The sequence below is a fragment of the Periophthalmus magnuspinnatus genome, chromosome 10 (assembly GCF_009829125.3).
Source record: "Periophthalmus magnuspinnatus isolate fPerMag1 chromosome 10, fPerMag1.2.pri, whole genome shotgun sequence".
Classification (NCBI taxonomy): Eukaryota; Metazoa; Chordata; class Actinopteri; order Gobiiformes; family Gobiidae; genus Periophthalmus; species Periophthalmus magnuspinnatus.
Window position 1 is genome coordinate 6542955 of NC_047135.1, and position 16316 is coordinate 6559270.

At 38.6% G+C, this 16316-nt stretch overlaps 2 protein-coding genes across 3 annotated transcripts in view; one reads left to right on the top strand and one right to left on the bottom strand.

The window, feature by feature from the left end:
• Positions 1-43: 43 nt before the first annotated feature.
• Positions 44-3544, bottom strand: cdx1a (caudal type homeobox 1a). 2 transcript variants are annotated; one of them, XM_033973609.2, is made up of 3 exons: positions 3044-3544; positions 1711-1874; positions 44-714 (listed from the first exon to the last, which is right to left on the bottom strand). In XM_033973609.2, the coding sequence occupies exons 1-3, from the start codon at positions 3375-3377 to the stop codon at positions 529-531; spliced, it is 684 nt and encodes a 227-aa protein (XP_033829500.1). In that variant the 5' UTR covers positions 3378-3544; the 3' UTR covers positions 44-528. The 2 variants fall into 2 exon arrangements, with proteins under 2 accessions (XP_033829500.1, XP_033829501.1); XM_033973610.2 differs by having other exon boundaries at positions 45-714; positions 1711-1859; positions 3044-3534.
• A 4829-nt stretch (positions 3545-8373) lies between these two features.
• Positions 8374-16316, top strand: part of pdgfrb (platelet-derived growth factor receptor, beta polypeptide) — a 31136-nt gene continuing 23193 nt past the window's right edge. The window contains exon 1 of the mRNA XM_033973605.2: positions 8374-8695. The gene's annotated coding sequence lies outside the window, so the exon portion shown is untranslated. The remainder of the gene's footprint in view (positions 8696-16316) is intronic.

Consider the following 16316-nt stretch of genomic DNA (forward strand, 5'->3'; position numbering starts at 1 on the left):
GAGTTAACATTTTAATTGCTAAAAACATTACAAATGATGTCACCTAAACTATTCAACTTGTTGTAGTTGGTTTATCAGATACATATTTACATATTTATTTTTGTCATTATCGTTCATAAGCTTGCGTGTGTAAGACACATTTTACACCTCCTGTTCCGTTAATCTTGACTCATGTGATTGGGTAATATATAGCTACAGTCAGGATGTGGCCAGTTATCAGAATATCTAAGATTAGTATGAAAACAGCAACACAAGCATTAACTTTTCATGGTGTGAAACAACCACAGAAGAGGTGAGATGCTCTTTTCGACAGATTGGTTGTTGTAAGACTTTAGTGTATGCAATTATATTACAAATCTATGAATAGCTACAAATGTTTATGTGGTTTGTAAAATGATCAGTTCAACAGGAACGCCGTGCTTATTCAGAAAAACTTGTCATGGAAATCCATCATTTTTGTGTTTTAATATAAAAAGTTTACGAAAGAGACATCCAGTGCTTTATCAGTCCATGTGATGCCATTTTTACTTAGTACTCCTCGGACACTGTATCAGATAAAATGTCTTGCCGTGGGCTGGTGGAGATATGGGTGTCCGCGGGCCCACACAGCGCAGGAGGGGTGGGTGTGGTTGTAGACGCTTGCTGGGAATGCTGCTGCCTTTTCCGCGTTATCTTTCGCTCTTTAGCGCGTCTGTTCTGAAACCAAATCTTTATCTGAAAGATATAATAAATAAGTAAGTTAAAGGGCGCTGGTCATGTTATTGTTTTGCCTGGAATGTTCCACAGTATGGCATTATCCAATCACATGTATGTTTATTGCTAAAAATACCTTCAAAAACGTTCAACATTCATACTGAGAGTAGGGCCTCTTTATTGCATGGACAAGGCTTCTGTGTCTGTTACTGCATCTTAAGTGATAAGGATATTTATTTTACGTGCTCCTATTCCCTTATGTTAACATAACACAATCTCAGAAACAAGCACATGGAAGTTATTGTTTTATCAACAGTAATAGGTATTTTTAGACCAAAAAATGGCTTATTATAAAATAACCACTTCCTTCTTTATCTTTCCTTTCGCACTGGTGACTCTTCAAAGGCTGTGTGTTTTGCAAATGAATGTCCATTCTGTTATTCAAATTTGGGACCAAAAGCTCAATAAAATTCAGTAGCTTTTGACTTCCTGTTGTTGGATTATAAATAAACCCAAGCTATGTGATGTAAAGTAAATCATACTACTTACTTACTTGTCATGTACACATTGAAATAGGCTGTTTCTGGATATATTACTGAAAATAAGTGTATTGACTATGTTTTCATTGTTTTTGATTGGGTGGGCACTGCATCAAACCATAATTTACACTCAAAAAATTGCTGGGGATCTTTTTTTCCTCAACATCTATAAAGTATGGAGTCTTATTTATCTTTAATAATGGCAAGTAAGTACAGAACAAAGGGTGGAGATAGGGGGTAGGTGAAAATATAATTTTTCACAGCACTCAAATCTTGGATGCAGGATTACTCTAACATGCCTGAATCAATAGAAATACAAGAAAGGTTATCGTGAGGGACAGTGCATATGTTTGTGGGTTGTATGTGTTCCAGAAGCCCACAAAAGGAAGTTGTACACAATATTTAACCTATGAATCATAACTTCCCTTCTAATGTGAAGAAGAAGTTATAGTCTTGTTTTATTTGGATGAACTTTCACCTGTCTCTCTGAGAGGCTGAGTGCCAGTGACAGCTCGCTCTTCCTCCTCATTGTGATGTATTTGTTGTATTGAAACTCCTTCTCAAGCTCCAGGCGCTGGTGGTCCGTGTACACCACCCTGTACTTGTCCTTGGTGCGAGTTTTCCCCCCTGAATCACAAAGATCTGGAATTAGGAAACATTACCAGTTACACAAACATTACTTTTGTTGCTTCAGTGACTCATGCACAATGTTTTGTGAGACCTGAAGACACCCAAAGACGCCTGGAGCCATGTTCAAGTTCAGGCGCCACTTAAAATCTCATCAACCAAATTAATCACGTTAACTATAACTAATGTAAAGGCTCACCACTGCATTGCATCAGGGACCGGGCTTATCTCTGCCTGTGGGGTTTACATAGCTATTTACACAGGCAGCTATTCATTGACACATGTCCACACACACTTAAGAGAAAGAGCTGGGACTGACTCAGAGCTATTGATCGCAAAACTCAACCGGCGACAGCATCGATCCAGGTAGAAGAGTAGACGAGATGACAAAACGTTAATATTTTTGTCTACGGTTCACTTGGCTTAAGCAGTCTTAAAGTGTTATCTGGTGGACCTGTCACCCTCCCAGTGGACAGAGAGGGTGGGGAACAGCTCATGCAGACTCCATGGCCACCACTGTTAGTTCTGCATTGACATCTCACAAGCTGGCGGAAGGGAGAGGCAGCTGTTGATGAATGTGTGTGTGTGTTGTAGGCCTATGTCTTGATAGTACAGTGTGTGTGTATATATGGGGAAATAAGGTGAACAGGAAAGTGTTTCCAAACATTTATCATATCTACACCACAAACCTCCGGAGACTGCAGTGACAGTAAACGAGGTTGTAAGCTTTTTAAAGCTACAACCATTTTGAAGCATGAACTCAGTTTGTACACCAGAGAAATGCCAATGCAAAATCAAAAACTGGGACAGCCCCGATTTGGGGTGGTTGATAATAATAAAATTGTGAAAAGAGTGTGTAATTAAGAAACATTTTTTTGTACTCGGCCCATTCATGACTTATTCACAATTTACTTGTGAGTTAGTATTTTATCTGAGCGACTTCAGTCAGCGCAACTGAGTGTTCTGATATTCTGTCCTGTTTTTTCTGTATTCTGGGTAAACAAATGACAATTTATACCCCTCCTTTTTGTTGGCGAGTCTCAAATTAATAAAAATAAAAAAATGAAATATGGACACCTGGGACATTTCTTGTATAAATCTGGGACAAATGTGTTTGAGTCACTCCAAACTCGGTCCAAGCTAAACTTTTAAAATGTAATTAAAATAAAGTCTCTTTCTCTCACCTAGAACTGGGGGCCTGGGTGATTCAGGAGGTCTCCTTCTGGATATAAAGGGGTCCTGTCCTGAAATAAAACTGTAGTTGTTGAAGGCTCCCCCTCCTGCAGACACTGGGGTGTTGCTCAGCTCGTGCGAGGTGTAGTTGGCCTGTCCCGTGCTGGGGCTTGACCCCTGATGGAGGCTGTATAGATACTCGTCCCGTGGGGCGTAGGGGTTCCATGTGCTCGTGGAGGGGTCCACATGAGGGTGATATGCGGAGAACTCGTAGGTTGGGGCCATGTACTGACCGCTGAGGGACAGGGGCTGCGGTGGTACTCTGGTGGGAGAGCTGGGGTACATCCTGGTGTGGCAGGTGTCACTCAAACCTCGTGCTGCATGTTAGGCCTCTGTTATTCCCTGCAGACAGTTCCCTCTTCAGTGTTTTTTGCTGTTAGACCAGTCGCTGAAGTAAGACCGGGCTGCACCTGACACACACCTTTATGGATTTACCTGAAGGAGTCCGAAGGTATCACCATGACGTCATGCCTCACCTGCCGCTCGTGGAGGCACGAGGCCAGTGACCGTTATTTACTCAGACCTAGTGATAAGGTGAGCAAAGATATGTCTCCTGTGAACTAGTTGTACATCCTGAACAATTAGGCTGAACATTTTATACATTTTATAGCCCATCTTTATTTCACTACAGACTACACCTATTTGACCATTTTGACATGTTACTTCACCACTGAAAAAAATGACCTGAAAAAAATTGCTCAAATTGCACAAAAAAACCCACAAATTTTACACATTTGCTTTTTGTCAATAGTATGACTTGTTTATAATTCTCTGTCCAACATTTTTAAGTCTTACAATGGCAGCTTGATTGTGGCCGTTGAGAAAACATGACTTTGTCATCATTTGTGGTGAAGCTCCTCCCTCAGGAATTCCCCTCCCCAAAACTTTTGGAAGGAAAATTCAAATGTGCACAAGAGTCAGACAAAAATACAGACAGGAGACTCAGTGTGGATCAAGGAGGACTGTGAGAGCTGCTTTGGAGGTAAGGCTTTTCAAAGACTTGGCACCTAGAATATAATCATTGTAAACACATGTTTGTGTTTGCTTTATTTGAAAATAAAGTTAATGTAAGGCTTGTCTCCATTAGCATGACTAACCAGTGCCAATCTACAAGTGTGACATTTGAATTTATTGCTTTCACAGAGTCTGCAAACAAAGAGTAATATCCAGAGCACTGTGCACCAGCTGTAGAGAAGCTCACACATTTTGTACTTGATGTTTAGTGATTTTGTGCAGCACCATTTTGCAAATAGTGCATCAGTAAAAAAAAAAAAAAAAAAAGCAGACAATTAAATCCTTGCATCTTTCCAAAAAAGAGAGGACTTCTGAGAACCACCAAAACACAGGCTGTAGTTGAACAAAGTACGTGAACCAACTCAAATAATTTTACAAGGTCAACTTTGTTTTTTTTGTTTTTTTTTTGTTTTTTTAAACAACATATAGTCTCTAGTGAAAATCTATCATCACTTGTATCTCCAAGGGGGTGTGGCAGCAGGAGGACTTTGTACCTGATGCCCTACCTGTTACCGAATGCTTATTAAGGAAGTTGAAGAAAAATTGCATGATATTTCTGTATTTTCTGTATTGTTCACTGTGATTCTGTCCTGGGCTGGTACATTATTGTATTAAAGAGTAAGAGCCAAAGTGGTATATTTATGTGTACAAGACAAAATAAATAAACATATGGTAATCATGTGGTATTCCTCTCTCTGCAGGCAGAGACCAGAGCTTCTTCATCAGCCTTCACACAGTCCATCTCCAAACAGGCTGTCTCTGTCCCTGTGATCTCTTATTTTGGGTGTTTGATTCATTTTAGACAATAGTGTACAGGACTGTAGAAAGCTAAAGACTGTTTTCGTGTACTTATTTTACTTTAAAACCTTTTAAGGTCACTTGATATTTCATGTAGGCTTAGATGTAATTTTGTAGACTGAATTAAATAATAAATACATACACCATAAAAAGGTCAGTTTTAAGATAAATATGTGCATTCAGCATGATTTGATCACATTTTAACAACAGACAAAAAGTTATGTTTATGATGTGTATAAAATATGCATAGAGGGTGCCGAATAATTTTCAGTTTAAGCATCATTTTATTGCACGCAGCCGCTTTGCATATTACTCTTATGCATGTCTAACGAGATTTTTCTTTCAGTGCAGTCATGCCTGTGCCTAAGAGCTGCCTGTTGGAGAATATAGCCTATATATTTTACCCCTTTGTAACATGTTGGTTGTTGGTTGCTGTTTTATTCAACACTGGCTTTAGTAGCTATTGAATACTGGCTGTTGTGGATGAACCTAACACGAGCCAATAGTGAAAAAAAAACACCAACAAAACAAATGGATGGCACTAAACCCACTAGAGGGCGCCAAAGTCGAACCGAGCAGAGACCTCAACTCTCACTATTTGCACATAAATAACCTATCATGTGAGGATGCTACATAAAGAAATGTTTTGAGAGGCTGTAAATTAACTCCATGGCATAAACTGTATATATAATCCACTTAAATCAAAACATAATTTAAAAGCAAGTCACTAGAAATATGATAATAAGTTAAATACTGTATAAACTGTTCTGAATTGTGTCCATAGTACATTGACTCAACATGTCAACAACACTGAAGCCCCTTAGTAGTTTGGAAAATTTAGAGCTTGAACCTTTTAGTGGTTACATAAATCTCAAGTATTTATCCAAATGAGTGTTTATTTTAGTAGATGGCTTGTGCTACAAGATTTGTTTTGAACCAGTGCTGCATAAACTGTGTTCCCCCTGCCCTCCTTTTCAGATGTTCAAACATGGAGGACACTAATAAGAGGTCTGTGTCGCGGCAGCAGCTAACAGCTCACATGTGTTACAAACTCACACCCACCCAGAGCTTTCATCCCCCATCCTGACTGCACATTAACGTACACACTACTATGAGTTTGGGAAAAAATACAGTTTGACCAAATACTCATAGATCTGCATTCAGTTTTTTGTAGTAAGTCAATTGTGGAGACAGACCTCTACTCAATATGTCCCAATTTTATCTGGATGTTTAAACATTGTGATGAATTATACTGAAGTGCTTCTCAAAGTTTCCCACCAAGTACCACCTACGATAATATTTTGGTTTTTCAAGTATCACCAGATCGAAACCCGGACTCTCAGGCCTAAATTAGGGCTAAACACTGTCTAAAATTAGACAAAAGCATAGGCAACATAGTTCTAAAAAGATTAACCCAAAGGAGGGCAAACTCATGAATAGATTTGTCTCTAAATAAAAGAAATAAACAAATATGTATTTATGTCACTTTTTTAATCAGGTCAGACAAGGAGAATTTGTGCCATTCTAAGATCATAACACCTCCCCCAGCCAAAATGTCACACGGAACAGCTAGTCCTAAACAATCTAACAACTTCACTTAAACATATACACTTTTTACCAAATGATTCCTCTCTGAACCAGAAGAGCCCTAGTTGAGTCTATTTGTTTCCATAGTTTCTCAAATGTCAGTTTGTGTATATATAGTTTTTGCTTTATATTCTGATATTTAGAGATAATACTGCTGTCAGTAAATGTTTATCACTGGAAGGTGTTGATTACACGGACAGAATTAGACAAATTGTAATGTAGGGCGTTATCCCCTGTCTTATACAGTATCTGGGGCACTGTTGGCTCTCTAATTACTGCCAGTGAGGCCTTCAGATTTTCTCTCTCAATTAGAGGCGAATATGCACCAATGCTATTTAGCGCAGCTCCCTCCTCCCTCCTGTTTCTGCTGTTTTTGTACCATTTGTCCAGTGTTGTTAGCGTGAAAAGATTGTTGTCATCTGTTGAACACAAAGTTAAAATAATTTCACTAATATTTTTGGTAAAATTACATGAGAAATATTATAAAAACTGTATCTGAGTGACAAAAATTAGGACTTTAGCCAGAGAGAAATCGATGATGTGTCAAAAGTCCTCAACATGGCATCCATAACAGGACAAAGTCACCCATGAATGAGGATACCAAAAGCACAAAAGCAGCAGTCATAGTTACAAATGAATGCACAACCTTGTTTCAGTCACAAGCCAGGATAAAAATAAAGGGAGGGCACCTGGTTTAAAACATTTAGAGAACAGGATTGTGTCATAACACCTCAAATAATTTTCAGTTAGCTTAATAATAAACCAATGGAGATTTTAAGATCAGTATTATAACTTCAAAGTTCTTTCATTTACCTTTTTATAATGTTTTTGCCAATGCATTTCTATGACAGTCTAGTCAGTAACCTAGGTTTTTTATCCTGAGGTCCAAATCAGTACTGAAATTGTTAAATTGTGGTGACGCCAGAAGGGAACAATGACGAAAGAAGAAGTTATTGTCTTGTCTTCTTTGAGCTGATAGATACAAAGTGTGTATTTTTTATAATTGGATGTGTTTAACCTCTTTCTCACCTGATTTTAGTGGTAGTTTATTTTTCCCCAAGAAACTGAGACTTCCATGTTTGTTTCCAAAGCGGGACACTTTGACCCCATTCCAAACTTTTTTTTTCCTTTTTTTTTGGCTGTCTCTCACATGCTCTTTCACTCTTTCTCCTCTTCCTTTTAACGTGTTTGTTGTTTTTCATTGGGCTAGATGGGGTCCAGATTGCTGTTGCCAATAGCGACAGTGGCAGTTCAAACCTCCAGTTTTTTGCCAATCCATTCATAAACAAATGAGTCAAGACCTGGACTTCAGAGCCACAACAAAACCACAATAAGCTGAACTCAGCAGGGTTGCATTTGAAGTAAAGCTCCTTGTTAGTCCAATAAGCTCCATTTGGTCTTCTGATAATTAATTCTTTGATTTTTTTTATATTATTATATTTCTTGCAAAAACCTCATATAATAAAAATAAGGCAGCTTGGTACTTACACTCCCATAACCGTTTTGGACATAGCATTAATGAAATTGTTTGTAATATTTTCAGACACTATATTGACACGTTTGACATATGCCATGTGTGCCCATGGTAACGCACACAAAGCTAATCCAGGGCTAAAACAGGAAAAAAATACAACCAAAACTGCCACATTTGAATAATAATCAAATCAGTTTGGTATAGTGCTCTTCCAGACACGCTATGTTGCTCATATCGTTTCCCTCGGCCCCTGTATGTACAGTAAATTATCATTGCTAAACGAATCCCACTGCACTGGATTGAAGTTTCTTTTTTGTATATTTTGAATGCCCCCTCTTCTGTGTTTGCCCCCCTCTCTCTAAAAGCCCTCCCTTTCCCTAACTCCTACTCTAGCCTCTGCTGGGCCGGACCACTCACACTCTCTTCTCTGTCAGAGCAGAGAGTAGATGTGCCTGTCTGTAAACCCACTGGGAACTTTAAAACATTCAGCTCTCCTTTAAGAGTGTGAGAGAGGGCATGAGACACCCATTGTGCAGTGATTTGACTAAACAAACACCCGTACCTCTTCCAGTGAAGCTCCCGGGACAGTGGAGATTAATCCCCCAACCCCTTAGAGCCAGAACATCAGAGGGTCTGGACATCTGAAAGAGCGCTCCCCGTAGAGAGGACCAGGAAACATCCACTGACACAGAGTTAGCCAGAACACTGAACATCTGGGATCCTGGTGAAGGTAAGTCGTAAATATGCCATTCTTGTTAACACTGTTGGGCATGCTGTTATATTTTACAATGAGACTGGATGAATGGCAGAATTTCATAGATGTTGTTGCTACGGCGACCAAATCAAATAGTAGTAAAAGTGGGACAAGTTGGGCAATGGGGTGGGACATGATGGGACATTCAGGCTTATAAAGACTATTATAAAACTGTATGATTTTCAAAAGTTAACCTTTAAAAGATAGTAAGAGAGCTGTTTTTTTATTTTATTTTATACCATTCTAAATAAGTGGGTTGACGTAAATTACTGTGCAGGACAAGCAAAATAGGGACAGGTGGTCATCCTATTTGTTCCAGAATATTTGTGTAACCTCCAAATTTGTCATTAGATAAATATGTTGTTTGTATGTTTGAATCTAAACCCATGAGTTTTGAGTACTTCATTGTTGAATGTAAGCTTGGAAGCATTTGGCAAAGTAAGATGGATTATATCAGTCAACTTCACCAATCTCTTTGATAAATTTCAAGCAATGCCATACAGTTTTCTCTGTGTTGTATCATCATCAATAATACTGCCAGGTGAATATCATGCTTTTGTTGTTGTGATTCTTGGTATTTGCAGCCTCCTTCCTGCATGTGAGGCATTACAATGTGTGTGGATACAAGCAACCTGTTCAAACACAAACCCAAAGCTGCCTGCATCTTTGTACATAGACACCTTTTCACTCTATACCTGCTGCCGCTTTAACAATGTTTATCTTCTCGCTAAGTCAATGCGTTTGACAAGCGTCCTAGGCAGGGTTTCCCATCCAGAGACCTGTTTGTATGCTCTCCACTTGCCTCAACGCTAAAGGGGCTGTTTATACACCTCTCTTCACTCACCCAAAGTGAACTGGCGCTCCTTACTGCTAAAACATTCATTTTTTAAACTCCCTTGAGAATTTCGGGATCAATCTTCCCTGCATGGCAACAAATACAAAAAGCACATTGTAAAGCGTTGTTTCATATCAATATCTGCACTGGCATCCGTCACTGTCACTGGCATCTTCATTATCTGCTTGAACTTACTACTCATGTAAACTACTTACAAGTTTGGCACGCTATCCAGCCTATCCATGGATTTCGCAATGATATAAGTTAAGACCGTTGCCATAGCAGTTAACAATTCAAAACATAATATTTTGTCTTTTGAATTGTCAGCCGTCCTCAATTTGGCACCATATAACAGGAAGTGGAAACCATTAGTCCATAAAGTAAAATTAATCCCTGTCAAACTCAAATAAAGCTGTTATCCCTGAGGAGCTAGGCCTTTCTGATATGCAAAACTTCAAGACAAGGAAGAGACTGGCAGTTATACATTTGAATGTATGTAGTATCACATCTAAATTAGATTACATTAAAGTCTGGGCAAATCAAACAGATCCACATATATTTGTATTTACTGAAACCAGGCTATCAAATCAAATAAGTGATAAGGAACTCAATATTGAAAAATGCAATGATTTTGATTGTGACAGGCAATCTAAAGGAGGAGGTGATGCCATTTGTGGGCCTTTTATTCTTGCGCTCAAAGCCTAAATGTTTTGAATCTCTGTCTCTCTCTGTTAGCTATGTAAATGATCCTGATGAAAAGTAAGCTGTCTTGTCTTTTTCATGGAGCACCTTAGCAACAGTTGAATTGTAGTGCATTATTTATTGTTTGTGAGGACATAGTAACTGAAATGAGTTGCATTGCTGGGAGTTAGTCCAGAGCTGGGACACATGTGGCATGCGTGTCTCTCCCCTCTAATCCTCCATATGTTTTGCACCTGAACGCGACCAAACTTCCTTGCATTTATGGTGACTGCGGCGTGTATGGCTAACCTTCATGCTTTGGCTGTAATGTTCTCATTGATGGATGTGTCAAATGATGTGGACCATATGTAACTTGAAGACAATGGGATTCCCCTTTTTGAAGATTGAAATGCTCACCATGTTTAGCTTTGGCTTTGTGGAGTCCCAAAATTGCTCTGTGCTGTTGTTACAAATGAGCTGTTGGAAAATTGCATACATCTCATTCCTTCACCATCAACGGCATTAGGTGTTATTGCATTCAGATCATAGTTTCATCTCCTGCTGAACCTTTTGCAGCATCAATAATGAAACAATAACCCAGACGAGTACAGCTTATAAAACTTAGTGATGTTTCATTTGTCTTTGGAGCAGAGGGGATTTCTCTGCATGTGCGTCAGGCTGCTGGTATGCACTGAAGCACAGCACTCTCTGGTCTAATACATGTGCTCCAGTCCACCCCACGCCCCTCCTTTCAAACCTAATCCTCCGTCATCAGCTGTTTCCTGGCTCCTGGACTCTACATGCCAGCCGCGCAGACAAAATGTGCTTTACATTATAACGGTACCCAAAACATGACCAGAACCTGCTTTAACTAACTCATGTTGATATGTAACAGTTTCAGCTGGAGCTGTTGGGGCCAATTGATCAGAGAGTGATTTATGTCCCTTGCACAGCTGTTGAGAAGTCTGACATGGATTTGATATCGGTTCATATGAACGTACTTATGGTTGTGATGGAAAATGATCCCTTTTTGTTTGAAGAACAAGGGTGACTGATTCTCTGGTGGTCTTTTCTTGGCTTAAACACAATTTATCACTGAGAGTTAGTTTGAGGAGACACATGTACAGGACTGAACAAAGGGCTGAGACAGATTGTTATGAAAGACTGCACACACTGCGTTTTTATAGCCTTATCCTGAGTTAAGTTTCGTTTTCAATTGCACTATTTGCACATGATTTTCTTCTGTATTAACTTTTGGTGTGTTTATTTATTTCAACAACACATAAACTTATTATTACCCACCATAAGATTGTAAGAATTGACAATAGATTCTAATTTGTTGAAGAAAAGATAATATATATGTTTTGTTTTTTTTCAAAAGGATAAAAATGTGTTGAAATGACCTTGGATGTAAAACAAATTCAGTAATAATTTTACAGATGTTTTATGAGATCTTAAAAAAAACATGTATTTCCTTAAGCTCTTTTCACACCTCATTACAACCCTGTATGCTCCATACTCTAGCTTTCCACAGGTCACGTCCACCAACTGTGAAACTGTGATAAATGAAGAAGTCCTAAGTGGTTTGGTGATATGGCGTCCTTTTGGTCCATCTGGTTCGTTCCTCCCACTTGCTCACTCCCAATGACAGGCAGCTGCAACGCTTCCTCTGTCCAAGAGCTCGACCACTCCTGCAACACTACTCCTCTGAGACATGTTTCTTTTATGAGCTCTTACAAGAAACCCATAATTTTAAAATGTGGTGTGCATTAAAGAGTGCATTAAAGCTGCACTATGCAACTTTTTTGGTGAAGGGTATGCCATCTGTTTGCATCCATGGAGATATTTTACCTGGAATGTTCCACAGCATGGTATACAGAATTGGATCTGCCTTGCCTTGTGTTGATTCAATTACAGGCGTTTGTATTGCTCAAAAATACTTTGAAGAACATGCAGTCTTATTATGAGCAGGATCCCCTCTCCACAGATCTAACCTGCAACTTGGCCTGGTGGAATTAATAGATATGATAGTTTAAAACTATACCGTGGGACATACTAGGCAAAGAAATTACACCTCTTAGGAAACAAGCATGGTGAACCCTATACCAGAGAAGTTACATAGAGTACCTTAACATTAACATTAAAAATAGCTTTAAAAAACTTACTGTTGTAGTAAGTTTCTTTTTAGTGGCTTCAGCGGCTATAAAATGAGTGTTATATTTTGGGCTCTATCAAAGTGCTTTGTTTGTGGTCTTAGAGCTGTCATGGGTCCAATGATAACAGACTGAATCTGGTGCGATACTATGCAGACAGAGGACAAGGCAAAACAAGTTCTAGTCCACCATAGGAAAAAGAAAAATAATAGATTGAATTTAGCTCAAACAAGAAGATAAGCAGTAGCAGTTATTACATTTATATAGGCCACTGATCTACTGATGAACAGAAGATATGATGATGATAGAAGAATAACAATATAGTTTCACTTATAAGTTGCTGCGCTGATTCTGTCGTGGAGTGGTAAAGATGCATTGCCCAGGCCTGATCTCAAAAGTGAATATTTCAAAGCGCAAATTAACCCACAAAAGAGAATTTCACACAAAATTAAAAGCTAATCTTTGTTCTCCCTCGTCTCGAATTGTATAAACATCCCTGAAACAGTTATCTGAATTAACGCTTAAAATAATAAATTTCATGGTCTAGGATCCATTATTACTGACTATTTTCTTGAGTTAACTCATCTTTCTTTGGGCCCTGTCTTTAAATGTTGATAAAAACACTGGCAATTAACTTGGATCTGAATTTCGAAATGTATTGTATTGTCTGTAATCAATTATCGATCTGTATTATTACATCAGTATTAATAATTACTTCATGGCCTTTTTCACACTGCACAACAAGTACTTCACTGCACAGTACTTTGCTACCGTAGCTACAGTTAGATTTTTATGTTTTGACAGGAAGAAATATTGTAAGTTGAAGCTGTACCTCTTAATTGTGTTCAGCTGGTTTTGTTTTTGGAGGTGTTTGGGAGTCGGACGAATGTAGGCGTCTGTTTCTCCAGAGACCAATTCTGGGGCTTCACGTTTTTGGGAGGACACAGGAAGAAGAAGGGATGAATCAGAAATAGGGGGGAGAGAGGGAGCAAATGCACGAGAGCTGAGAAAAATGAGAGGATGTGATGTTTAAATTTCTGAAATTTATTATATACATTGGTGAAACTACTTGTTATCATTTAGTTCAGTCCAAAATGACAACGAAGTATGACAAGATTTACAGGAATGAATTGACTTATAGTTTTTCCATCCCAATTATAAACCTTATGTTATTTCCTTCAAAATGATCCAAGAACTTTTCATCATTTTGGTTATAACAGATTGATAAATGTGACTTAAATACCACCAATAGCAGTTTTTGTACTATCTTTACTACTATTAGGCTAAGAGGGCTTAAAGGTCCTTTGTTAAACAAAATTCACTCTTGTGAGCTTTAAGCCATGTTATAATGTTGTAACCTCCTTAAAAAGATAACTGTTGTGTTTTGTTTCATTCACACATGTTTGAGTAAGCCTTTATTATTCTGTCTACATCTCCAAAGCTCAAAATGCTTTTTTCCACCTTGTGATGTCATGAAATAGTAGTTTTCAGGTTAACAGCTGGCAATACCAGGGCTGAAATCATCTAAATGATTCTAATGAAGGTGTATGGAGTTTAAAAACACAGTGGAGAACTTCCTGCATTACCACATGACATCACAAGATGGAGGAAAGTGTTTTCCATTTGAGCAAAGAACTCAGCCTTAATATGCAGAGTTTATGTGTTAAACATGTGTGAATGAAACAAAACAACTCCAGGTATGTTTGTGATGAGGAAACAGCATTATAACATAGATCAGAAACTAGTGTAACATCGGCCTTTTAAGCTAAGTGCTAAGTTATAATCGTAATGGAAAAACTCCAATGTTAGAAGTTTATTTGACTGTAACACGAGCCATTACGTTTTTTCCATATCACAATGTTTTCCAACTGATTTTGGCTCCCCGAATATAAAATCTGATAATTAAGCTCATATCAAACACAAGCCACATCTAACGTCGCCCCCCTTGCTCCCTCTACCTCACCACCATCATTGCAAAGAAACCTCATTTACTGTGCTGTTTGAAAGAGCGCTAACCAAAATCACAGTTTCCCAAACATGTGTAGCCACTGCGTCGTTAAAGTGCCTCTTTGGCTGCTACAGTAGGACCACTCACGGTGACAGAACAAGACGAAGATGCTGATTGATGTTTTTTTCCAAAATGTAACTGAAATTTTATAGTATCTGGCCTCAGAGTAGAGTCCAGCTATGAAGTTACAGCTAAGAATTAGTTTTGTTTTAGTACAGTCTCTGATGTAAAACTTTGTGTGGATGATTTAATGTCTACAACATTATAATCAGTGTAAGGCGGTGTTATATTCCAAACAATAGTATAAGGTGATAATTCTGCACTTTTGGGTATGATATTATTTTTACTCTTTATGAACCCTAACTAAGACATTTACAGGCACATTTAGGACATTTGTGAATGATTGCAAGAAAAAAAAAAAGATTGTTGATATCTGGAGAGTGAAAAATATGTCCAACTGTGATCCAACTCTCTCTACAAACACAGTTATGTTCAACTTCAGCTTTGCCAAAAAGATTACCCAAGGCAACAACATTAGCCAACCATGTGGTCATAGCACTCTATTTTAGATGCAATAACTCAGCACCAGGTAATAAATAAAAATGAAATCGTCCTATTGAATAATAAGTCTGAAGACCATATGTCACTTATCACTACATCCATTAAAAGCAATGCACTGCTAAGCATTTCCTGCTTACTCTAGCCCACATCTTCAGGCCTTATGCTGGGGACATGTGTGCAGTTTATTAGTCATTATTATCGCTGGTAGAGTACAGTGTGTGTGCAGGGATTGGGGTCTGGCTCTTAGGGACCAGAAGGTTTTCCTCAGGGGTGGGGGCAAAGTGTTCAAGTCAAGTGATAAAAATGGACGTTTGTTTAAACCAGGACACTCTAGGTCATTTTTTTCCCACAAAGCTTGCCAAAAGTCCTGCTGTTGGGAGATTGGACATCCGTCTCAGTTAAGAAAATACTGAGATGATGATCAGACCATGCAGATTTGTTCTGATCTTGTGCATGTCCCAGCAACATTCTCTGTCATTTTTATCAGAGTTTAGTGGTTGGAATTAGAATGACTATTATGTGTTTGTTTTGGCCATCACAACTTCCTGTTCACTTGAGAAATCGCCAGTGTATGTAACGCAAGCCTTTGTGTGCTTAGTCTGCACTATGCATGATTTTTTTAGTGGAGGGTTCAAAACTTTTTATTCTTCATGGAGATGTTATTGTTTTTCCTCAAATATTCCAAAGAAAAACTTAACAATCTCCATGGAGACAACATTACGGGCAAAGCATATCCATCTGTCTGTCTGTCAGTCTGTCTGTGCATACACTCTTATTGGCTGTTTATTTCACAGTTTTAAATTGCGTAGTATTTTTGTGGCACATTCTTTTTTTTTTTTTCTTTAATTTGCTTAACCACTCTCATATGTATTGTCCATTTGTTTTTGTTATTGCGTTATTTAAGTCCATTTTGTGCATACTGTGGTGGCGTCTCTTGTTGTCCTGTTGGGAGTCTGGTGGTGGTGGTCTGCTGTGTCATTGATGCATCACTGGTTTACTCCCACACGAACCCTGAAATACTCCTGACAGGAAATGGGACCTCTACAGCTGCATTACAAAACCAGTCTAGCTCATTTCCCTCACTTTTGTTATTGATTTTATTCTTCTGGGACGGTCACACAAACACTGAGCCGCATATGTAACTTCTTCATTACTCCCAGATGTTTGAATCAAAGTATATAAACATATGCATAATCCCTGTAGTGCTATTACAGACTGCAGTGGGGCCTACATTTACACTTGTAATGTATCCTTAGGCGATGTTTGCGTGGGCTGTGTGCGTCCCGTTGTGTGTGGAGTTAGCATGTTTCCTCGCTGATGGTGACACAGTGAGAGAAGCAGGCTTGTTTGTAAAATCTC

Coding starts and splice junctions, on each gene's coding strand:
- cdx1a (XM_033973609.2), bottom strand. CDS start 3,377: ATGTACCCCAGCTCTCCCACCAGAGTACCACCGCAGCCCCTGTCCCTC. Junction 1,875..3,043: donor ACCCAGGCCCCCAGTTCTAG/GTGAGAGAAAGA, acceptor TCCTAATTCCAG/ATCTTTGTGATTCAGGGGGG. Junction 715..1,710: donor TCAGCCTCTCAGAGAGACAG/GTGAAAGTTCAT, acceptor TATATCTTTCAG/ATAAAGATTTGGTTTCAGAA.